Below are 17,471 nucleotides of genomic sequence, written 5' to 3'. Positions count from 1 at the left end.
TAAGTCTTCAAACCCTGTACCCCGGCGATCTGAGCCCCCGCATCCGTGTTGCCGGGCGTTCCAGCCGGGCCTGCGTTCCAACCGGTGGTGGTCCTGTGTAGAGTCCCCGGGCCTGTGTGTGTGTACGCGCCCGGCCGCCACCAAAGACAGACAGCGCGCGCGTTCCCCAGGGCCTGCCCTCTCCCGCGCGCGCGCCCGCCCGCCCCGGGATCGCGCCGTCGCCGCCACCGCGCGCGCGCAGCTCCAGTAAAGGAGGAAAAAAAAAAAAAAAAAAAAGAAAAGAGAGGGGGGGGGGGGGTGATAGAAAGCGGCGGCAGCTGCAGCCACGATCCGCCGCCGCCGGACCAGGCTAGGCCGGGCGGCGGGCACGGGAGCTGGCGATCTGGGCAACAGGGCGGCCGCCATCCGGGCAGGGCCCTGTTAAAAAAAAAAAAGCTCAAGTCGCGGCGGCGGCGGCGGCGAGCGCTCAGGGAAGCAGGCCCCAGGCCGCGTGCGGCGGGCCGGCGGGCGGGGGGCAGCTGAGCTGTGGCCCGGAGCCTCGCACCGCCCGGAGCCGGCGGCGGGCGGAGGCGGCAGGAGGAGGCGGTAGCTGCAGGAGTAGCGGCGGCAGCGGCGGCGGCGGCATCTCCTCCTCACATGACCCCACTGTTTGTCCCCGTGATCAGCGCGAGCGGCTCCCGTGTCTCCTCCGTCCCCTCCTGCCGCGCGGCGTGAGCGCCGGGCTCGGGCCCCCCCGGCCGCCCGCCCCCTCCCCTCCCTCCCCTCCCCTCCCCCCCGCCCCCCCCATGGACATGCTGGACCCGGGTCTGGATCCCGCTTCCTCGGCCACCGCTGCTGCCGCCGCCAGGTAAGCGCGCCGACAGCTCGCGCCCCTCCGCGCGCCCTGGGCCCCGGCCCCTCGAGCCCCGCGCGCGGGGGCCGCCATGATCCCGAGCGGCCTCTGGGCCCGGCTCAAAATGGAGGCCGCGGGGAGGGGATCCGGGCGGCCGGGGCTCGGCAGCGGTGCTGACCCTAGCGGGGGCCGGGCCTGGAGGGCGGGCGGCGGGCCGCTGCGCCCCGGCGAGGGGTGCGGGCCTCGCTGACCCCGGGCCCTGCCCCTGGTGTGCCCCCGCAGCCACGACAAGGGACCCGAGGCCGAGGAGGGCGTTGAGCTGCAGGAAGGTGAGTGTTTGCGGGGGCCACGGGGGCTGCGGCCCGCGCCGGGGTTGCAGGCCGGGGACGTCGGGGGGCCCCGCGCTCCCGCTGAGCGTGCCCCCTGCCCTGCTGCCCCCACAGGCGGGGACGGCCCGGGGGCTGAGGAGCAGACGGCGGTGGCCATCGCCAGCGTCCAGCAGGCGGCGTTCGGCGACCACAATATCCAGTACCAGTTCCGCACAGAGAGTAATGGAGGCCAGGTGAGGCGGCCGTGGGCCGGGAGCCCGGAGGGCCAGCGCCGGGGTGAGCTGAGGAAGGGCAGACGCGTGCGGCGGGACAGGGAGAGGCTCCGACCTGTCCCCCACTCGGGCCCCAGCGTCGGTCTCGTCGCTCTGCCGCCCCCTGCAGGTGACATACCGCGTAGTCCAGGTGACTGATGGTCAGCTGGACGGCCAGGGCGACGCGGCCGGCGCCGTCAGCGTCGTGTCCACCGCTGCCTTCGCGGGGGGGCAGCAGGCTGTGACCCAGGTGGGTGTGGACGGGGCAGCCCAGCGCCCTGGCCCTGCCGCTGCCTCTGTACCCACAGGTCCCGCAGCACCCTTCCCGCTGGTAGGTGGCCCGCGATTTATGGGGAGGGGCTGGGGAGGGGGAAGGCCCAGGGGGTGGGGTGTGTGACACACACATGATGTTCTCTGGGCTGGCAGGCTGTGTAAGGTCTGGTCAGAGTTTTGCACAGGCGTTGGATAGGTCTTTTGGAGTTACTTTTCATTGCAAAGTTGGAAAACTTCTTAGAGGAAAGAGTAGAGCTAATGATGGTTGAATGGTGTCAGAGACGAGATTCTGTACAGAATGGCACACACAGTAGGCTACCCTCTTGCCTCACAGTATAGTAAACAAACACCGATACCAATAACAAAGGTGGCGTAGCAGGGGTGGCTAAGGATGGCCTATGTGTACTCCTCCCTAGGCTGTAATTCAAAATCCATTCAGCAATGGTGGCAGCCCGGCGGCCGAAGCTGTCAGCGGAGAGGCACGATTTGCTTATTTTCCAGCATCCAGTGTGGGCGATACCACAGCTGTGTCTGTTCAAACTACAGACCAGAGCCTACAGGCCGGAGGTAAGGGGAAGGAAGGGTTCTGAGGGTAAAGCTAGGGAAACCATTTAAGCAGTTCCAGCTTGGCCCATTACTGATGTTCATTGCACATTCCCTGCAGGCCAGTTCTATGTCATGATGACACCCCAGGATGTGCTTCAGACAGGCACACAGAGGACAATTGCACCCCGGACACACCCCTATTCTCCGTATGTGCCAGTTCCATTGTTGGAGGCAGAGGGAAGGGAGGTTTTGCTGGGCTGGTCAGTGTACAGCAGGGGTGGGGTATGGGTTTTGTGAGCCTCTGCTTCGGAAGTATCAGTTTAAAATTTTTTCATCTATTTTCACCCTCTCTTCACGGGGATTTACTTTGCAAAGATAATTGTGATGAGCTAACTCAGTGGTAGCCTAGCATTTTACAAAGCCCTGGGTTCAACCCCCAGAACCCTAAAAACAAAGGTGTTTGTCAAGTCTGATAGCTTGGTAAATGCTATCGTTTCCCCTTCTGCTTTAGGAAAATTGATGGAACCAGAACTCCTCGAGATGAGAGAAGAAGAGCTCAGCACAATGAAGGTAAGGATGGCAGAGAGCTCTTGGGTGCCTTGAGCCCATTGCCTGACACGTCCAGATGCTGGAGACGTGCATGCTGAGTGGGTAGGTCAGTGCTGATTGGCAGAGGACGGCAAGATGTTAGGAAAGATGGAGGGCGTGGATTTGGTTTGACCAGATATTTCCTCTTGCCCGCCTGTGATTTTGATTTGATTTGTTGGCCATCCTCTTGAAGTGGTGGACCCCAAATCTGCACATGGGGTTTGACCTCATGAGCAAGCTTCCATTTCTACCTGGGCAGCCTCTGGCCAGCTGAAGCCAGAGCCTCCTACCCTTCCTGGAAGCTACATGTTCCACCCTGATGTCTTTTGTCCTTTAGTGCTGTCACTTGGTCTCCCAGCCTTAATAGGTCACCACTGCTAAGCACATAGCAGCCCTCAGTGTAAGGTAGTTCTAATACCCAAACAGCCATCACTCGACAAATATTTACTGACCCTGGATCCCAGGCAGGGCAGGGCAACACAGCACAGGCCCTGTGCCAAGTCTGCAGCCTGCCTAGGGAGTCCATCAGAATTGTGAAGGACAGCTTGTGACCAAGGGATTGCTAACGTGCTGAAGTGAGGTCGCCCCAGGAAGATTTTTCCAAGAACTTGGCCAGTAGAGGGACACACAGGCTGATGGAGAGAGTCAACTTCTTTGAAGGGGGTTGTTTGCTTGTTGCTAAACTTCTGTGCACATTCTTTAAGAATGAGCCAGGGCGAAGCCTCATGTCTAGACAAGGACCTAAGACTTAGGGGTGCTTTGTCAATGGTGGGGGGCACTGTTCTAAGTGGCAAGTTCAGACTTTCAGCCAATAAGTACATACCTATACCAGCCCCCCATCTAGACCTCAAGTACACAGAGAGACAAGGTCTGGGCTCTCAGCACTCCTTGGTAGGAGACAAGCTGCACACGTTGCCATGTGCCCCCAGCATGCCGGAGCACTGGAGGAGAGGAAGCTAAGCAAATGGAGCAGACTTGTCAACACGAGCTTCAGAGGCCTCTCTCGGGGGCCTGGGGACAGCACAGACAAGTGTCTAGGCCAGGGGCAGACACACTTTAAAGTTTGAGGAAGAGCAGAATGGGGAAGGGAAAGAGGAAGGAAGCTTCGTCCTAGTGCTGAGGGGAAACCTACCAGGCTGGCTCACGCGGGGTCTCTAGGAGCTCTTCCCTGATTGGTTTTCCTGATCCTGGGGATGTAGTGTGACCATGGGGAAACCCTCATGGGGTCCTGTGTGTGGATGCAAAATGATAAGATGATGAGGAACCAAACCCCAAGAAGTCCTGTATTAGAGATGGCATCTGGGAAGGGAGAGACCTGGTCTGAGGTGTCGGCATTCAGAGGATGGGCATAAGGAGCCAGATTCGGGGGTGGGGGTGGGGGGGATCTGCTAGGTTGAGGCCTAATGCCTAGGTCAGGTGGCTTTGAAGGAAAAGGGTAAACTGGGCCTTGAGGTTGTTTTGGATGTGATTTGGGGACAGTTTGATGTTTTTCTAGTGGGTTATTGAGGCTGTGTTAGCTCCACTACCCAACTCAGGTCTGGTTTTCCATCTTTGCAGCTGTGTTGTCTGATGTCAATGATAGGAACACAGCCCTCAGTTTTCACAAGGCCCCTGCCCTCACTGCAACAGCCCGCAGAGTGGCCTCGGGCTGTGGCAGCCTGGCTAGCAGGCCGGGAAGGGTCGCTGTGCCTCACCCTGGGTTGTTTTTCACCCATAACCTCACCTCTCAGTCCAGCCCTCTGGCATCTAACCTGTAAAAGGTTTGAACCTCCACCTACCTGTCCTCCATCCTCCTTGGAGCTTGGCAGTCTAGCCTACCAGGCTGGCCCCATTGAAGGTCACCTGTGACAACATCATTGCCAAATCTGCTGGCGTCCTTTCCAGTCTAAGCTCCGCACATCTGCTGTGACTGCTAACCTCACCCCACCTCCACCCTTGGGGATGTTCATTGTTTGTCACTCCCTCCATCCCTACAACAGCCTGGTATTCCTCACAGGCTTTCCAGGCTGAGCCTGGCGGTCACCGCAAGGTCCCTGGGCTGTTTGTCCCTCCCTCCATCCCTACAACAGCCTGGTATTCTTCACAGGCTTTCCAGGCTGAGCCTGGGGGTCACCGCAAGGTCCCTGTCTTTACAGAGAGGTTCTCAGAAATGAGGAGCAGCATGGAGTGTTTCTTAAGGCCTGGGCCTGAGTTCCTTTCCATTTATTGTAAGCGCCAGCCGCGGGGGCACCAAAGCTCTAGTTGTCACACCCCTAACACTCATCCCCAGCACCAGAGTCTGTTGTTCCTTTTATCCAAAAAGGTGATAGATGCCTCTTCCCATTCTCTTGGGGCTTGGCGCGGTCCAAAAGATGCAGTTTTTACTTCCTGGTCCACTGAAATTGCCTCTCAGAATCTTGCATGTCTAGCTGTCCATGAGACTTCTCATACCTGTCCTTATAGCACACACTGCCTGCCTTCCTGAGAGGCCCCGAGAATGCTCCCTGCTAGAAACGAGGCAGGGTGACTTTCAGGGCTCTACCCTTTCCTTCCCGGGGCTCTGTGCTGACAAGAGTTTCCATGTAGCTTCTGTCTTTTTTTCCCCTGTGGCTTTTCTGTAGGGTGGGTTCCAGAGGGGGCCAGCAGGGGCCTGAGGAAACTGTGCACATTTGTACCAAGGGACCTGTCAGGAGCCTGAATGAAAGGGGTGGCTGGGGAGCCTGTTGTTAATGGTGATAGAAATGCAGGTCTTGCCATGAAATCTGTCTTTAAATGCTGGGCTGGACAGCTCTTTCTGTTTTATTGGTTTTCACTGTAAGGGGGTCCTGCTTGGGTTCTTCATGTATGGTGGTGCATGGGGTTTTGCCTTGTGCTTTGTTTTGTTTTGAGTTCTTTGTTTATGGCGCTGGGACTATAATCTAGGGCCGGGAGCGTGCTAAGAAAGTACTCTGCCAGCAACTATTCCCCTAGAGTCTCATGTTTATCCAGACTGATCTTGTACTTAGAAACCTCCTGCTTCTGACTGCCTAGTAGCTGGGATTACCAAATCTTTCTTTTAAAAGATGAATATCATGGTATACTCTTGTAATCTTAGCACTGGTGAAGCTGGGGCAGAATCCAGCTGGACTGCATAGTAAGAAACTGTCTTAAAGAAAAAATAAACGAACAAACCTTTTCCTGATGCAAAACCATAGCTACAGACTTCTGACTAGACTTCCGGCCCATTTGGACAAATAGGGTTTTTTATTCTGTTTTATTTTTTCATTTTGGTTGTTTTTCTAATTTGATTCTCGCTCTCTTTTTTTTTTCTTGTAATAAATTATTATTTATATTCATTTTATATCTAGACCACAGTCCCCCTCCCTCCTCTGCCCCCAGATCCCCCTTGGCAGATCACACACACACACATTGCCCCCTCCTTGGGTACCACCCCACCCTGGGGCATCTAGTCCCAGCAGGACTAGATACATCCTCTCTCATTGAGGCCCAACCAGGCAGTGCAGGTAGGGGGAAGGGACCCAAAGGCAGAGAACAGAGACCAAGACAGCATCCCCCCCACCCCATGCACACACACTTGTTAGGGGGCCCACCTGAAGACTAAATTGCACATTTGCCACAAATGTATAGGGGATCTAGGTCCATGCTCCCTAGCTTGTAGCCCAGGCTCTGAATTCCCATGGTCCCAGGTCAGTTGACTCTGGGTCTTCTTGTGGTATCCTTGACCTCTCTGACTTGCTCACTTCTATCCCCTACTCTTCCACAAGACTCCCCAAGCTCCACCTGATGAGTGTGGCTCTCTGCATCTGCCTCCATCCACTGCTGGACGAAGTCTCTCAGGAGACAGTTATGCTAGGCTGTTGTCTGCAAGCATAAGAGTATTATTTATTAATAGTGTTGGAAGTTGGCTCTCTCACATGAAATGGGTCTCGAGTCAGGGCAGTCATTGGATGACTGTTCCCTCAGTCTCTGCTCCATCTTTATCCCTGCACATCTTGTAGGCAAGACAAATTTTGGGTTAAAGGCTTTATAGATAGATGTCCCCCTGCCTCTTCTAGAAGTCCTGCCTGACTACAGGAAGTGGCCCTTTCGCCTCTACATCCCTCTGGTAGGAATCTCAACTAGAGTCACCCCATAGACGCCCTGCATTCTCCCAACGATTCCCATTCTCGCTCCCAGCCCTCGCCTGCCCACTCCTCTCCCCACACCTGACTGCCTGCTTGCCCCCTCTCCTACCCAGTTCTCTCTTTCCATCCACCTCCAATGACCATTTCATTTCCCCGTGTGAGTGAGATTCACACATCTTCCTTGGGACCTCCTTATTATCCAGTTTCTTCTGGTCTGTGGATCATAGCTTGGTTATCCTGCACTTTATGGCTAATGTCCACTTATCAGTGAGTACATCCCGTGCATGTCTTTCTGACTCTGGGTCACCTCACTCAGGATGATGTTCTCGAGTTCCATCCATTGTCTGCAAGATTCATAATGTCTTTCTTTGCAGTAGCTGAGCAGTGTTCCATTGTGTAGAAGTGCCAGGTTTCCTTTCTCCACTCTTCAGTTGAGGGGCATCTAGGTTGTTTCCAGTTTCTGGCTATTGCAAATAAAGCTGCTATGAACATATGTGAACAAGTATCCCTGTGGTATAGTAGAACATCTTTTGGGAATATGCCTAGGAGTGGAGTAGCTGAGCCTTGAGGTAGAATTATTCCCTGTTTTCTGAGAAACTGCCAAATTGATTTCCAAAGTGGTTGCACAAGTTTCACTCCCAACAGCAATGTAGGCGTGTTCCCCTTGCTCCACATTTCACCAGCATCTGCTGTCCCTCAAGTTTTTGATCTTAGCCATTCTGACTAGTGTGAGGTGGAATCTCAGGGTCATTTGATTTGCATTTCCCAGATGACTAAGGATGTTGAACATTTCTTTAAGTGCTTCTCAGCCATTTGAGATTCCTCTGTTGAGAATTCTCTGTTTAGCTCTGTACTTTATTTTATAGTTGGTTTATTTGGTTTGTTGATGTCTAATTTCTTGAGTTGTTTCTGTCAGATGGAGGGTTGGTGAAGATCCTTTCCCAGTCTGCACACTGCTGTTTTGTCCCAGCTGACAGAGTTATTTGCCTTACAGAAGCTTTTCAGTTTCATGAGATTGGGCAAATGTTGATATCATCATTTATATCAAAATATCTTCCAGTTCTATGATTTTCTCTTTGACCCTAGGTTGTTCAGGAAGCATGTTGCCCAATTTGCAGACATGTTGTAGAGCTCTGGGTCTCCTTTTTGTTTGATTTCTCAGTTCTCTGTAGTCAGAACACAGCAGATATGGTTCCAGTTCTTTGAGAGTATAAAACTTAACCTGGGCTCTGTAAGAGGACAAGCCTGGAGAAGGTGCCACGTGAACCATGATGGGTGGTACCTGCCGCTGTGAAAGGGGCTCTCCTCTCCAGGGAGGCAGCTTGGCTGAGGGAGCCAGGGAGACCCAGCCTCCTATTTTCTTGCTTTTCTTGGTGGTGGAGCGAGGCGTGCTAATAGCTCCTGGTCCCGCTCTTCCTTTGGTCCTGGCAGGTTATGCTATGAGGTGTGGGAGTTTGTTTGTTTGTTTGTTTGTTTGTTTGTTTGTTTGTTTTAGAAACAGTTTTTCTATATGGCCTTGACTATTTTAGAACTTACTCTGTAAAGCAGACTGGTCTCAAACTCAGAGATTCGCCCTGCATCTGCCTCCTGAGTTATGAGATTAAAGGTGTGTGCTACCACACATGGCTGTGAGAAGTGTTTTAAGTGCTTTTTTCTAACTACAGGGCTTCTCTGGTCTAACTGACCTTCTGCTGGTCCAACTTGTCCTAATGGTTTTTGCAAGCCAGGGACCTAACAATGTTACCACCTGGACACAGGCTATGAACAGCTTATACACAAACACACAGACACAGACACACACACACATCACAAGTGTTTATTATCTTTCCTGTGGTCCTGATCTTCCTTTCCATCTGCCTCGGGTCCCTTCTCTCTGAAACCCAAGTATTTCTTGTCTCTGGGAATTCTGATTGTGGGCTGTACCCAGAAAGCATTGCTGCACACTGCCATTCTTGGGGCACGTGTACTGTAGGCACAGGGTCCCTATGCACATCACTTCATGGTGGCATCATGAGCACCAGCCAGGACAGAGCCAGGATTGAGTCCACTGGATGCAGCCACACACCTCTACATTTTGCAAAATTAAATGTACACAAAGGAGCTCTGCCTTGCCCATCTACTCTTAGCCTGAGGGTAGAGGTGTGTCTGTCAGAGGAAGGTCCTGCCTGAGGCCCAAGCCCTAGAAGAGAGGAGGGTGGAGAACTACTCAGTGAGGCCTGTTGAACCCTAGAGATAGAGCAGCCAGCAAGGGACTACTGTGGGTTTGCTTCTAGGCCTTGGCTAGACTCAGCTTTGTTGCTGCAGTCCTCCACCAAGTTCCCAAAGGATGGTGCCACACTTGGTGGTGACATGAGTGAGCTAGCCCAGAGCATAGTGGACAAATACCACAGCACTTATGAATTCAGCATGGCCAAGTTTTTGGCAGGACATTGGAAAGATGGCACAGGAAAAATCATTGCTGTGAAAAGGATAGGGCAGAGGAGAAAAATGAAGTCACTGAGGCCAAATTGGAAGGCACCTGACAGAGTGACAAGCAGATGCAGTAGTCTCCACCTATTCCCAGACCCTAAAGTCCCTTAAGGGAATGGGCAAGGTATAAGGTCAGTTCTGAAGAGATAGGGGACTGCCCTCACCCACCCCTATCACTTAAGGCTGGCCCAATTTTCCATTCTTGCTGGCCTCATGAGGAAATTCCCCTTGGTGTTTCCCACAGCCCATCAGGCTCAGGGCCCAACTCCCCCACAGATGTAGCCAGTCGCTGCAGCCCTCCCGACAAGAGGATGGAGGGCTATGAGATTTGGGGTGCCAGGGTCTTGTGTATCCCAACAGAAGGAGGACTGTGCCCTGGGGGTGATGCAGGGCTGGGAAGCCTTGCTACAGCAAGATGTGGAACTAGCTCCAAGTCAGGTGGCTCCTGGCAGGCCTCCTGACCATACAACAGGCCAGAGGAAAGCACAGCTGCCTCCAGACAGTTGTCACTCAGCATAGCTAACAGTAAGAGGTATGGCCTCTAAGGTATGGCGTTCACATTCCTGGGCGAGGTGAAGTCCCCTGGGTCAGGGACTCAGGGGCATAGCTCTTGTCTTGGAGACTGGAGCTTGCCAAGGCTGTAGAGGAGGATTTTAAACAGAGGCAAGCCATCGTCAGATTTCTACATTAACTATGAAAAGGAGCTAGGATGGAGCTCAGTTGGTAGAGTGTGGCCTTCCTTCCCCGCACTGAGTAAAACTAGGCAATAGTGGCTGCTTAAGGAATGTAGGCAAGCAGATCAGAAGTTCAAAATCATCCTCGGCTACATACTTTGTGCCCAACCTGCCCTACATGAGACAATTCCCAAGGGAACCAAAAAAAAAAAAAGAAGAAGCAAAATTAGAGAAGCCAGAGTTTGTGGACATAGAGAATGAGACGTAAGGGTTACAGGAGCCGTGGGGGTGCTGGATCCTGCATAAGGGGTGATATAGCGCCACCCCCAAAATACAAGTCCCAGACCTGCATTTCCAGTGTATGGTGTGACACTGTGTGCAGCATCCGAGTGGCTTTCTGTCCTGACAGCATGGCACTTGAGGGTTGCCACTTGACTGGGCTCCTCAGGAAGCAGTGTGGCCCATCAGGAGATAGCAGCCCGGGTCCTCACTTAGCAACATGACTGGGCAGCCTATGCCATCCTAGTTTCAGTGAGTCTGTCCATAGAATGCTGATTTTATTGTGTTCCTGCAGTGGAGCGGAGAAGGAGGGACAAGATCAACAACTGGATCGTCCAGCTTTCAAAAATCATTCCAGATTGTCATGCAGACAACAGCAAGACAGGAGCGGTAAGGGTCCTCAGTCTCTTCCAGAGAGTCGGCACAGGAGCCCAGCTCTTCTGTCCTCCTGACTCTTGTGTGCCCTCCACTACAGAGTAAAGGGGGCATCCTGTCCAAGGCTTGCGATTACATCCGGGAGCTACGCCAGACCAACCAGCGCATGCAGGAGACCTTCAAGGAGGCAGAGCGGCTGCAGATGGACAATGAGCTCCTCAGGCAGCAGGTGGGTACAGGCCTGGAATCCACGGGGGCCCAGTGTGCCAAGGCCTAACCCTGGCTCCCATGTCCCCCATGGTGCCTGCAGATCGAGGAGCTGAAGAATGAGAATGCCCTGCTTCGAGCCCAGCTACAGCAGCACAACCTGGAAATGGTGGGCGAGAGTACCCGGCAGTGATGCCCGCCGGCTCACCCTTCAGCTGCTGTCGGCCTCTGCTGCCCCTCCCCCAGCCCTTAGCACAGAGAGGGAGATGCCCCTCCCCAAGCTGCGTTTTTTTATAGTAGATTTTTAACAAAAACAAGGAGACATAATGCATTTCTGTTGATACATTGCCCACTACCCTCCTCCATGCGGAAACGATGCCCACCTGCCCATCTGTCCGTCAGCCTCCCTTCTCGGTCCTCACCAGCCCATCACTTATAGTGGGCTCATCAGGAGGAGCAGGGGAGGAGGACAGAGGCCCCGCTGCCCGCTGCCTCCTTGGTCTCTAGAGGTATTGAGACAGGGTGCTCATGGGAAGGAGGGAGCTTTGGGGATGCGGGCCTTCCCTGGGGCTTGGACCTTTGCAGGGAGGCCATGCCCGCCACCCCTCTTGTTCTGGATCCCTGCTCCCCTCTGGGTGTGTGGGTGTGTGTGTACGTGTGGGTGTGTGTGTATGCGCGTGTGTGCGTGTGTGTGTTTTAATTTTCTTTATGGAAAATGGACAAAAAAATAGAGAGAGAGGTATTTAACTGCAATAAACTGGCCAGTGTGGCCCCGCCTTGTCTGTCTGTGTGTCCATGTTGGGCATGGGGTTGGGTAGGCGTCCTAGGGTCTCCCTGAGGTCTAAGCTACAGTTACACTGTAGCTGTGTGACAATGGCTGGGGGCATTAACTCGGGCCCTGGGGTGCAGATTAGGGGTATGGGAGCTGAGGTCAAGGACATACCCCTGCTGTTAGAGGGGAGGCTGGAGTGTCCCTGGGCTCTGGGGCTGAAGCCCTCCCTCTGTACCAGCCAATGATGAGGGCTGGCCTTGAGCCCCCCACCCCCAATTGAGGGCAGATGGCCAGAAAGCCAGGCTTGGCCCGGCAGTCTGTCGCCTCAAATTGTAGCTCTGGCGCCTGTGCTGTGACCCTTGTGGCCCTTGGCTGATGATGAAACCTGTCCTGAGAAGCCACAGTGATGGTTGGCGGGATCGGGGAATACCATCATGTCCCCAAGAGATTCGCTCACCATTCCCAGGATGGAGGCCTGCCAGTCAGGTTCCCTTTGCTACACTTTGTACCTTGCCTCAACCTAAGTACTCCTGATGGCCTCTGCTGTCTTAAGAACCCTGTCTTGAGCTGGAGAGATGGCTCAGTAGTTAAGAGCACTGGCTGCTCTTCCATAGGTCCTGAGTTCAATTCCAGCAATCACATGGTGGCTCACAAACATCTGTAATGGGATCCGATGCCCTCTTTAGTGTGTCTGAAGACATCGACCGTGTACTCATATAAATTAAGTAAATAAAACTTAAAAAAAAAAATGAACCCTGTCTTTGGCCTTACCACTTCCTGAAGCCCTCTTTGAGGAAGCATGTGGAACACATGAGCAGCCCCAGTGAGCAGCAGAAGAGGGGTAGAAGCCTTCCCAGGTTCTGGACAGAACTGACTCTGGATGTTCCCTGTGTAACTCAGGAATGCCGACCAGGAGTTTATCTCTGGAGTCAAAGTTTGATAATGTCTCAGGCTGCATATACCAAGGGTCCAGGTAATAGAAACAGCACCACACAGGCTTTAGTAGTACCCCAAGAACTAGCTATGAAAGCCCAGGTGTAGGCTGTGTACCAATCTCTGTGGTATATGTGGTCCAACGTGGCATGGAGAGGTATAATCCCACTGCACTTGGAGCTGAGAGGGGGCACAGTCTCTTCCTGCTAAGCCAAGTCTCACACAATACTGTGTCCCCTGTGCTTATAGGGAAACCATTTGAGGAATAGAACTCAAGCCAGACCCCTGCAGCCAGTGACTGGAAGGCAACTTTCAGCATATTCACCAGTAGGGCCCAGGAGGGAGCAGGCAGCCACTTAGAGGCCAAGTAGCACCAGCTGTTAACACAAAAGTGAGTTGGCACGGGTGGTAAAGACAAAGAAGCAGTACTCACTGCCATGTGAAACCAGGGTGTTTTTTATACACCAGCTTGTGAAATGCGTTGGCTCTCCCTGTGATTAGTGACCGCGGCCTCGGGAGGCAGAAGGTGACTCCAACATGACAGCTACATCACATGGTCTTCACCGTGGTCTCCATGCTGGACACCATGGTGGGCTCCTGGGCTAACGCTGACACAAACTCGTGGGCCTAAAATGCTAGGATGCGCCCTGCACATGTGTACGACATTGCTGGGTCCTTCTGAGAAGCCCAGTGAGTAACAGCCCTACTGAGGGCACCGATAGGGGTAAAAGGTACAGTTCTTCCACTCACCAATCCAATCACTGTTTAGGGGAAAGAAGGGGAATTTTTTTGAGAGCCACAGTGTGACATCACAGGTGGCTGGCTGGAGGCTTGTGTCCATGGTCCTGTCTGCCCCACCCTCTGGATGCACCTCTGCTGGCTGTGGTTGACACAACCCTGTCCCCTGTCACTGTTCCCGCTTATCTCTCCCGCCTGTTTGGCGCCACTATCTTCTTGGAAATGAGTCAGAGCAAAATGGGGGTGGGGGAGGCTCAGGTGACCCTCCTCCCACAAGTCCCATAAAAAGGACTGGGACTGGCTCCTAGACAACCACCACACAAGTCCTTTGACTGCACAGCAGGACAGAAGGCATGATGGCACTCAGCACTCGGACCCAGGCTGCCTGTCTCCTGCTTCTCCTCCTTGCCAGCCTGAGCAGCACCACCTATCTCCAGCAACAGGTGAGCACCCCAGGCCCATTGTGGTGGGAGAGACAGGTCCCAGGGAGGCAGGAGCTGCTCACCACTGAGTATTTAGAATGGCTCAGAAGTCATGACAGCTGCTGACAAGAGGGCGGTCCTTAGTGGAAGAGCTGGGAGGCTGCACAGGTGTCCTTGAATAGCTACTCTGTTGTCCTACTGTGGAAAATGAACAGGAGAAGCATGGTGGGAGCCAGACAAAGTGTTCCTTGGCTGTCCCGCCCCGTCAGGGCATTCCTTAAGCAGCCTTTAAGTGACTATTTTATAAAGACTTACTGTGGATAGTACAAAAGACAATGGGCAGAAAAACTCTAATGAGGAAGGACCAGAGGTGGGGCTAAGAGGCTGACAGCCAGGCAAAGTATTCTAGAAGAAAATGATACAGAAGCCGGCGGTGGTGGCACATGCCTTTAATCCCAGCATTTGGGAGGCAGAGGCAGGTGGATTTCTGAGTTCGAATCCAGCCTGGTCTACAAAGTGAGTTCCAAGACAGCCAGGGCTACACACAGAAACCCTGTCTGAAAAAAACAAAAACAAAACAAAACAAAAAGAAAGATACAGAAGGGTCTGGAGAGATGGCTTAGCTCTTAAGAACATTTGATGCTTGTGCTTAAGACCTAGAGTCAGTTCCCAGCACCCATGTTGTGGCTCACAACTATCCTGAACTCTAGTTCCAGGGTACCTGATGCCTTCTGCCCTAGATGGCAGTCAGCAATAAGCATGCATATGATAAACATAGGCACTCAAGGTAATCACAAGACCCTTGGGGACTGTAGGGTCTGATACGTGAAGCCAGTGTTGGCAATAAAGGGCTGTAGAGGTTCTGCTGTGCCGAGCCTTGTGGACAGCTGTGCAGATGATGATCTGTCCTGGAAAGCCACAATCCAGCTGATGGTGCAATGACTTATTCGTTGTGCTATGTGGTGACCTGGTTATAAGAGATAAGACGCGGGGAAAACTGTCCGGAGTGTGCAAGAGGAAAGAAAGCAGGTGCTTTTAGGAGCATCCAAGGAATGGTGAGGGGAAACAGGGCAGTATGAGCCCTTCTAGGAATTCTACCTAAGCACAGTCCCTAAATCTCTGGGGAAGAAGCTGGCAGAGAAAAGTCAGAAAGCTATGCTGGAAACTCCACAAGACTCAGTACCTCTTCTGCTTTCACAGATGAGACAGACTACAGAGCTGCAGCCTTTGCACAGGGAAGAAAGCAGGGCAGACAGTGCGGTAAGAGCATCTGGGACTCCCTCCCTGATCCCCAGCCTCTCCCATGCCCAAGCTAGGCTGCTTACCTCTCTTTCTTTACACAGATCCCAATGCAGAAGAGAAGGAAGCGAGACACCTACTTCCCCATCTGCATCTTCTGCTGTCAATGCTGTAGCAATCCCCACTGTGGTATCTGTTGCAAAACATAGGCTAGAGCCACATCCTGACCTCTCAACATCCCTGCAGCTCCTCAGCCCCATTATTTATTCCTGCCCTCCCCAGCAATGACCTTGAAATAAAGACGATTTTATTTTCAAACCTAGGTGTCTAGGTTTTTTACCTTTTTTTTTTTTTTTTCTTGCCAAACAGATGGACTTGTTGCAAGCCCTGTCGAGGACAGGCACTAAGCTGGGTTTACAGGTCTATGTATAATGCGGCTGCTAGAATGCTGGGGAACAGCATTTCTTGTCTGTTCTTCACTTTGCTTCTTACTTCAAAAGATCTGGAGTTTATGTAGCAGCCTGGAAAGAAACCTGAAAAGACTTTCCTTAGTCTTTTTCTGTCTTTCATTCTTCTTAAAAGTTTTTTTTTACAAATGTGTGCGTCTGTGTGTGTGTGTGTGTGTGTGTTTGTGTGCACATGGAAGAGCCAGAGTAGCCCCAGCTGATATGAAACTTGCTTTGTCAAACTCAGAGATCATTTGCCTTTGCCTTCTAAGTCTTGGAATTTAAGGTGTGTGCTATATCTGCCATCAGTTTATCTTTCCTGTGTTTTGGGGTTTTTGTTTGTTTGTTTGTTTGTTTTTTCGAGACAGGGTTTCTCTGTGTAGCCCTGGTTGTCCTGGACCACACTCTGTAGACCAGACTGGCCTCGAACTCAGAAATCTGCCTGCCTCTGCCTCCGGAGTGCTGGGATTAAAGGCATGTACCACCACGCCCGGATCCATTTTTTTAAATTGATGTATATTTAATTCTGTGTGTGTATGTATGTGTGTGTGTCTGTGTGTGCACACTTCTTGGTTTTTGATACAGGGTCTCTCCCTGAACCTGGAAATAATACCCCATAAACTGTCTAAGCATGACTCTAGGATCCATCTGTCTCTGTCACAGCTCTTGTAATGTGGACGCTAGCACTCAGCCTGCACGGCAAGTACTTTATGCACTGAGCCTTCTTTCAATCTACACTTAATAGGGACACTGATACACGATTCGCTATCGTCCTGGCTTGTTACAATTTCAACAGCCCTAATGATGAGAAAGGACATTGGTCACTTGGCCTCTGTTGGATCCTGGAAGGGATATATTAGTCTAGATACATGACACCTGGGAGCTGCCCGCCATGTCCACAGGCAAGCAAAGAAGGACTTCTAATCTTGTCATGACCGTCTGGAAAGCCTGTGTGTGAGATATACTAGTACTGTAAATATTAGCAATTAAGCCAGGTATGGCAGTTCAAACCAGTAGCAATGACATTAGTGAGTTCTTCTATCAAGTGCTCTTTTGTCCCCCGAGGACTGAGTAACCAAACGCAGACCCCACATAGAACAGCCAGATACTTACACAACTGACATACACCCTGAGCAAGGAGAGATTTATTTATTTATTTATTTATCTATCTATTTATTTATTGTGGACAGGGTCTTTTGTAGTCTAACCTGGTCTTGCACTCCCTAAGTAGCCAAGGATGACCTTGAACTTCTATCTTTCTGCCTCCACGTCTTGAGTTCTGGGATTATAAGCTAGCTTTTGTGCAGTGCCTCGACACACACCCAGGGCCTCTTGATTTCTAGCAACCTCTCTACCATCTCTATCCCTATATCTTTATCCCTGGTTTGTGTTTGAGACAGGGTCTCCCTCTATATGTATCCCAGGCTGGCTTTTTAAAACTTGCTGCAGTCCTCCTGCCTCAGACCAACTAGAATTCAAAAAGTCCATCTGTAGGATCAACTTAACCAAACTAGAAGCCAGCAACTACCTCCTCACCACACTCTTTTACATCAGAGGCTGGTCATCAGAGGAAGCTGAGAAAAAGAAAGACACCCCACCTTTGCCTACTCTTTTACAACCTTGAAACTTGGTTTCAAGGACACCCTGGTTTCTCTTAGTGGCTTTGTTTAATGTAACAAACATATGGGCTTGATGGGGCACTGTCAAACCAGAGGTGCTGATCATAATAAGGCTAAGGCTGTTAGGGTTGAGTCCAGAGACAAGGAGCATACACAGTAAGGCAGAAACAAACCCTCCCCCAACGCCGACAATGAGGTCATAGCCCCTGATTATATGGTGAAGACACTCACACATAGCACAACCCGTGTTCTGGAAAATATTGGAGCTCATGAAGAGCTAGGCCTCCTGGCTTGCTCCACCCCCTGACTTGCTCCACCCCCTATCTTGCTCTGCCCCCAGGCTTGCTCCGCCCCTGGCTTGCTCCACCCCCTGACT

The 17,471-nt window shown here is 52.3% G+C and overlaps 2 protein-coding genes across 4 annotated transcripts; both read left to right on the top strand.

Moving 5' to 3' along the window:
• The first annotated feature begins 745 nt into the window (after positions 1-745).
• Positions 746-11,708, top strand: Usf2 (upstream transcription factor 2, c-fos interacting). Of its 3 annotated transcripts, none has more exons than XM_021166630.1 (10): positions 746-847; positions 1,115-1,161; positions 1,276-1,394; positions 1,543-1,743; positions 2,102-2,252; positions 2,350-2,437; positions 2,743-2,801; positions 10,640-10,734; positions 10,820-10,948; positions 11,030-11,708. In XM_021166630.1, the coding sequence occupies exons 1-10, from the start codon at positions 786-788 to the stop codon at positions 11,117-11,119; spliced, it is 1,041 nt and encodes a 346-aa protein (XP_021022289.1). In that variant the 5' UTR covers positions 746-785; the 3' UTR covers positions 11,120-11,708. The 3 variants fall into 3 exon arrangements, with proteins under 3 accessions (XP_021022289.1, XP_021022290.1, XP_021022292.1); XM_021166631.2 differs by having other exon boundaries at positions 769-847; positions 1,543-1,662; XM_021166633.2 differs by lacking the exon at positions 1,543-1,743 and having other exon boundaries at positions 769-847.
• A 1,954-nt stretch (positions 11,709-13,662) lies between these two features.
• Positions 13,663-15,348, top strand: Hamp (hepcidin antimicrobial peptide). The gene is made up of 3 exons (XM_021166683.2): positions 13,663-13,812; positions 14,992-15,051; positions 15,135-15,348. Exons 1-3 carry the CDS (start codon positions 13,723-13,725, stop codon positions 15,237-15,239), a joined length of 255 nt encoding a protein of 84 aa, XP_021022342.1. The 5' UTR covers positions 13,663-13,722; the 3' UTR covers positions 15,240-15,348.
• Positions 15,349-17,471: the final 2,123 nt, after the last annotated feature.

The sequence above is a fragment of the Mus caroli genome, chromosome 7 (genome assembly GCF_900094665.2).
Source record: "Mus caroli chromosome 7, CAROLI_EIJ_v1.1, whole genome shotgun sequence".
Lineage (NCBI taxonomy): Eukaryota > Metazoa > Chordata > Mammalia > Rodentia > Muridae > Mus > Mus caroli.
Note: the sequence above shows the minus strand (reverse complement) of the source record. Positions and strands in the feature narration are given on the sequence as shown.